At 34.0% G+C, this 6,488-nt stretch overlaps 1 protein-coding gene across 2 annotated transcripts; it reads left to right on the top strand.

Moving 5' to 3' along the window:
• The first annotated feature begins 1,684 nt into the window (after positions 1-1,684).
• On the top strand, positions 1,685-4,757 carry LOC126761490 (skin secretory protein xP2). Of its 2 annotated transcripts, none has more exons than XM_050477688.1 (3): positions 1,685-1,923; positions 3,483-3,647; positions 3,748-4,757. In XM_050477688.1, exons 1-3 carry the CDS (start codon positions 1,845-1,847, stop codon positions 4,620-4,622), a joined length of 1,119 nt encoding a protein of 372 aa, XP_050333645.1. In that variant the 5' UTR covers positions 1,685-1,844; the 3' UTR covers positions 4,623-4,757. The 2 variants fall into 2 exon arrangements, with proteins under 2 accessions (XP_050333645.1, XP_050333644.1); XM_050477687.1 differs by having other exon boundaries at positions 3,733-4,757.
• The last annotated feature ends 1,731 nt before the right edge of the window (positions 4,758-6,488 follow it).

The raw sequence follows: 6,488 nt of genomic DNA, 5'->3' as shown, positions 1-6,488 counted from the left end.
GGGAGTCCTCTCAACCTACACCTATCACATAAACTTAATGATAATGGAAGAGGAACGTACTTCAAGGTCTGCCGAGGTTTTAACGTGACGGAGACAGTATTGGCATTGACTCACAAGCCATTTCTGCAGGGTGTCACTCTCACATACTCAGGGGACTGAATGAAATGGTTCGATTGAAATCATAGTTCGAATCAAATATGAAGGCAGGTTCGTAGTGGTCTTCACAGTCTTTTAGCATTGCCCAGTATGCACCACGCGGCGGCGACTTACCTTACATCACTCAAAAAAGCTCTTAACAAATATTACTGTAAATTTAACGGGTTCATAACCTCAAAACTAAAAATAAAACGCAATGAAACGCGATACAATCAGTATTTGCCCAATAAATCACTCAAAAACCGAAATCCGATCAGATAACCTAAAAGTATGCTTCACACATAATCGATCATGCTGGCTCTTTGAACCACAAGCCAATCTGCCGTATGAGTCACCTCATTTATGAGCATTGTGGGGATATTAGAATAGCGAACACGAGCCAGCAATGGCTGCAAATTTATTAACTTAGAACTCATGCATTATTCTATCGGCATTTTTATGTTATTTTTTTCAAAATATATACAAAGCACTACTGGGCTGCTACTATATGCTGAAACATAGATTTATTTGCGGATTTTACACTTGTAAACACGCCCAAAATACTTTTGTTTTAGCATATTTACATGTTTATGGAGATTTTGGAAATCCCAAAAAACGATATTTGAATTTTGTAAACCGAGCGAGTGTTCGCTAATAACTCTCTGCGCGCTTCTTCTCTATAGGCGTTGGACAGCGCTGCTCGCCCAAAATGAAAGGTGTTTTCGTAGGTGTTGACTGCATAAAAACACAATAATTAACGCTTTATTGAAGCAGCAACGCTTCCAAGTAATAAGGAAAAAATATGAAATTAATAAAAAGCACTGGAATTAGAAGACAATGGCAATAAAGCCAAGAAATATGTCATGTGGACATAATTTGGCGTAATGAAATGTGCGCAAATTTGGCTAAATCAATGCAAAGACAACGCGCTGTGTGTATTTGTATGAGTGCTCTGCGCAGACTCGCCGCCGCAATGCCAAAAGCCGAAGTGACGCCACGAAATGGGATGTGTCGCCGAACGCGCTCGCCGCTAGTACGCGAACTATACTGTTATATATACACATATGTATGTGTGTGAGTGTGTTTCTGCCAGTTAATAGCGACTGTAAGCCGGTAATAGAGGCGTGAGTGGGTGGCGCGCGGGTCTACTGTGCGATGTGAGCACAACGCCTGCATGCTAAATAGTCCTACGCGGCGGAGGAGCGGATATTTGCACAACGCTATGATAATGTGGCGTAAAAGCAACAAAATTTACGCAAAAATAATTTTAAAAAAATGTAAAAAAATATATAAAAAGAAAATAACAGCAACAGTGAGAACAACAACAACAGGCGCTGGCGTAAAAACAAATCGCGTGCGATTTCGTTTATTGCTTTTTTCGTATTTCGGATTTGTCGTCCACTGTCCAGCTGCCGCTGTGTCCGTCCAACGCCGCCGACCAATACTACCGCTGCGCGCTGCCTATGCCGTACACATTTCGCACACGTTCGATTTTCGTATATAAATCTAACGCGAATCGTTGGTCAGACATCACTTCTTTGGTGGAAACTTAAGTGCTAAGTTTAGCTCCAGTCTCTCGCGTCTTACGAGTGAAGTGAACATTAATTCGAACTCAAATCAAAAGCAAATTGTTTTTTTAAGGATAAAAGTCATCGTACTTGCATTCGTGTGAAATCAACAACAGCAACAACATAAAACAAGTGCTCAAAATGAAATTCAACGCAACTTTCGCTTTAATCGTGATCTGCGGTTTGGTGGCCTGCAGCCAGGCATTGCCTGCCAAGAAGAGTATGTTACGCTTAAAAATTTGAAAAAAATTGTAGAAAAGTTTATTGAATAGTGTTTTTAAGAATTAAAAAAAAAAGTTATTGGTGATTTAGGATTAATTTTTTTTTAATTTAAAATAATTTCAATTGAAAAAATAAATAAATTTTGAATTGAAAAATTTGTTTCTTAACTTTTTTCGAAAATATTTTGAATATTTAATAATAATTATTTTTTTTATAAAACCTAATTAACAGTTTTAAACAGAAAAATTAAAAAAAGGATAGATTTTGAATTGAAAAATTTGTTTTTTAACTTTTTTCAAAAATAATTTGATAAATATTTAATTATAACTAATTTTTATAAAAACAAATTTATTACTTTAGATTTAAAAATTAACAAAAAAATCGATTTTGAATTGGAAAACTAGTTTTTAACTATATTTTGTAAAATATTTAATTATAATAAATTTTTATAAAACCAAATTAATTATATTAGATTTAAAAATTAACAAAAACAATCGATTTTAAATTGAAAAATGCGGTTTTTAACTTCTTTCGAAAATATTTTGAAAAATGTTTAATTATAATTGATTTTTATGAAAACAAATTCATGACTTCAAATAGAAAATGTTTTTTTTAACATTTTCGAGAATGTTTTGAAAAATATTCGTTTTTTAATTTTTATTGAGAAAATTTTTAAAAATCTTTAAATATAATTAGTTTTTATACAAACAAATTAATAATTTTAAATTGGAAAAGTTAAGAAAATAGTCGATTTTGAATTGAAAAATGCGTTTTTCAACATTTTTCGAATATAATTTGAAAAATATATGCTAATAATTATTTTTTATAAAACAAATTCATAATTTTATATTTAAAAATTAATGAACCAAAATCGATTTTGAAATGGAAATGCATTTTTAACTTTTTTTCCAGAATATTTTGAAAATTGTTTAATTTTTATATAAATAATTAATAATTTTGAATTGAAAAGTTAAAAAAAAAAATCGATTTTGAATAAAGAAATGCATTTTTTAACCCTTTGTATTTAATTTTTATGAAACAAAATAGCAATTTTGAATTGAAAAATTTTTTTAAATCGAAAAAAAAGCATTTTTAACTTTTTTTGAGAATATTTTGAATCATAATTAAATTTTATAAAGTTATTTAATTTTTATTATTTTTTATAAAATCAAATTCATAATTCTAAATTGAAAAATGCGTTTTTTAAACTTTTTTCAAAAATGTTTTGAAAGTTACAAATTTTTTAAATTTGATATTAAATACATTTTTTAAGTATGAGCAATTGAAAAAAGTTCAGCAAAAGCTTTTAAGATCTTAAATCGGTTTTAATTTTTTTTTTTAATTTTGAGAACTTAAATTATAAGTTATGAATAACTTTTACTACTAATTTCTAGAATTAAAAAACAAACCTACAAAGCTATCCTTAGAAATAGTTTTCGAAATTTAAATCTCATCAAAATTCAAAGTTTAAACTTCATACCCGCATAACTTGGCATAAAAAAGTCCCAATCATTAATTTTTCTAACTTAACACTTCCCCCTCCTCGCACCGTTATAGGGTTGGCCTACTACCAACAACCCGCTGCGGCCCAATACTATGCCGCACCACAACGCATGATGTTCATGCGTTACGTCCAACCCTCATTCGGTACTGCCCGCTCTCACCAAGCCGCTGCCGCACTCGTTGCTGGCGATTCAGTCGCCACCGGCACTTACCTGCAAGGTGAGTAAAGCGCCTGTCATTCACACGCACCATCTTCACACCCATATCCCTTACATTATTTGAATATCATAAACGCCCAATAAAGATTGTGTCCACACAGGAGCCGCCGATGGTGTTGTTGCTGCTGCTGGACCCGCCGAAACTGTCGGCTTCTCTGGTGAAGTGCAAGATGATGCTATCGCCGCTGCTGGTACCCATGTTGCCCACTCTGTTGCTGAGGCTTACCCCGGTGCTGTCGCCGCCGCTGAGGAACAACACAAAGTGACCGTACAAGTTGATTTGGATCCCGCTGTCAGCGCTGAGGTCAGCGATGATGATGCCAAGGAAGGCCGCGAATACAATTACGATGTGCCAGCTGTCGCTGCTGGTGGCGCTGATGTTGAGGTTAATTTGGCTGGTGAAGCCGCTACTGTTGCTGAAGTTGAAAGCCCCGCTGCCGCTGATGCTGGTACCGCTACCGTGTCGGTTGGTTTCTCCGGCGTTGCTGAGTCGGAAGCACCTGCTGTTGGCAGCGCTGTCGCCTCCAAGGGTATCGATGTGAATGTTAATTTGCCCGCTCCCGCACCACTTGCTCCCGTTGTTCCAGTTAAACCAGCCAAACGTTACTTGCCAGCCAACAAGAAGAAGGTCATTGTTGAATTGGAACAAGCCGCCGATGCCGAAGATGATGCCGATAACGCCGTTGCTGTGCAAGATGACGAAGATGTTGAGGAAGATGATGCCTATGTTCCAGTGCCAGTCGCTCCTAAAGTACCTGCCCGTCGTCCAGTTGCCAGAAAACCCGCTAAGGCCGCCGCCAAGCCATTGCCAGCTGGTACCTTCTTCCCTGTCGACTTTGGTGGTGCTACCGGTGGTGCCATCGCCATTGCCAACTCCTTCAGCACTGGTGAGGGTGGTGCCGCCACCAGCCACGCCATCGCCTACGGCAATCCCGAACAGGCTCGTACTCACGTGCGCCCCGTCAGACGTCACTAGATATCTCGCGTTAAATAGAACCTAATAACTTTTTAAACTCCCAAACCGTAAAGCCCTTTAACAATTGTTTCTTTAATTAAATGTATTTTTTTTTTTGTTTTTAACTTCTTAGCCCAATTGTACATGACGACAACAAAAAAATGACAAATAAAAATCTTTTATCCTTAAATCTTCCTTTTCTTGTGTTAAAACGATTTCACAATAATCCGTACAAGCTTAAGATGGTTCCACCAATTGCATGTATTTGACCCAGTCGGTGTCGAACTGACCACTTCTTACACAAGCTTCAGGGCTGAACCTAATGCTAGCAGAGCTTAGAGCTTCCGGAAAATACTGTATGATACGTGACTTGCCATTAATGTACGGCTGGTAGCACTGGATATATGCGACTGCAACGACATCTATTGACAAAATACGAAAAGACTTTTTTGACTACCAATTATTTATGGAACAAAGGTTTGGATTACAAAAAACTTACTTAGGTGAAATCCGGAATAATTTCGATAACGCAGGGCTGGCTTAGTTACAAATAGAGGGGTGTTTTGCTCTATAGTGATCTCCTCTTACTCACATCAGCTCATCCAAGTCAATGGCATCAAGGAAGCCTAACAAGAAGCTTAAGCTAATGGAAGTGATGACATCCTTTAGCGAGTACCTAGCTTCGAAAACTTCGAAACTTCACTTTTTGTGCTTGAGACACCTTAGTTTGAGCAATGAACAAATGAGCCAGGCTGTTCTGGGTAGCCTTCATTCTCTGAAATTCGCAATAAATGCTGACAAAAACTATAGATGAGGTCTTCGAAGACCCATGAGGTAATATTTTGGTTCTGATGGTTTTGTAACTTGCTAAGTCGGCGATCAGAATTCTTATATATGTACATATATAATTTTTTACATCAGAGCTTATAAAAAGTCTGTATAGTACTACAACAAAAGCACAGAATACGAAGTTTAAACATATCGTTTCCTTGACATCGGGTCTACATAACCGTAACGTATCCGGATTTTTAACCGGTCAAGGACTGTCAACTCGGCTGCATTGCTTTCTGTCGCCAATAATAACAACAACAGGCATAAACAAAGTAAACTAGTAAACGCTGCCTCCTTAAATAAATCATATCAACCGCTAAAAGTTGGGTTCTTGGTTGTTCACTTCGACGACCCAGCGGCATTAATTCAATTATTTATTTCTTAAGAGCAACGATTTATTTTATTGCAATTTAAACAAAAGCTTCTACAAGTACAGTACATACATACATTTTAAAAGCATTTTATTCAAAAATATGCCACATACATGTATAGGTACTATACATACATACATATACATATGTATATAGTATATTGAAGTAAAATATCAGAAAGTATTTGACAAAAATGGGTGGAATATACATATTATACAGTACAGCTGTATATAAAAAATTTTAAATTAAAAATAAATAAAAAAATTTAAATTAATTCAATTAAAAATATAAATCAAAATTTTTTAAAAATATCAAAAAATTTTACAAATTAAAAAAAATTAAAAAAAAAACATTTAAACGTAATTTAATTTAAAAAAAATTTAAAAAAAATTTAAAAAAAAAATTTTTAAATTTAAGAAAAAATTAAAAAAAAAAAATCTAATTTAAGAAAAATTTTTTTTTTAAATTTTTTAAAAATATCAAAAAATTTTACAAATTAAAAAAAATTAAACAAAACATTTAAACGTAATTTAATTAAAAAAAATTTAAGAAAAAATTAAAAAAAAAATTTTTAATTTAAGAAAAAATTAAAATTTTTTTTTTTAAATCTAAGAAAAAATTTAAAAAAAAAATTTTTTTAATTAAAAAAAATTAAATTAAAACATTAATTAAAAAAAATTTAAAT

The sequence above is a fragment of the Bactrocera neohumeralis genome, chromosome 6 (genome assembly GCF_024586455.1).
Source record: "Bactrocera neohumeralis isolate Rockhampton chromosome 6, APGP_CSIRO_Bneo_wtdbg2-racon-allhic-juicebox.fasta_v2, whole genome shotgun sequence".
Lineage (NCBI taxonomy): Eukaryota > Metazoa > Arthropoda > Insecta > Diptera > Tephritidae > Bactrocera > Bactrocera neohumeralis.
The sequence above is the reverse complement of the archived record's forward strand: the minus strand, read 5'-3'. Positions and strand labels throughout refer to the sequence as shown.

Excerpts from the sequence above, each read along its gene's own strand:
- LOC126761490 (XM_050477687.1), top strand. The coding sequence starts at position 1,845 with ATGAAATTCAACGCAACTTTCGCTTTAATCGTGATCTGCGGTTTGGTG. Across the intron at positions 1,924-3,482 it reads GGCATTGCCTGCCAAGAAGA|GGTTGGCCTACTACCAACAA; the intron begins GTATGTTACGCT and ends GCACCGTTATAG. Across the intron at positions 3,648-3,732 it reads CACCGGCACTTACCTGCAAG|ATTGTGTCCACACAGGAGCC; the intron begins GTGAGTAAAGCG and ends CGCCCAATAAAG.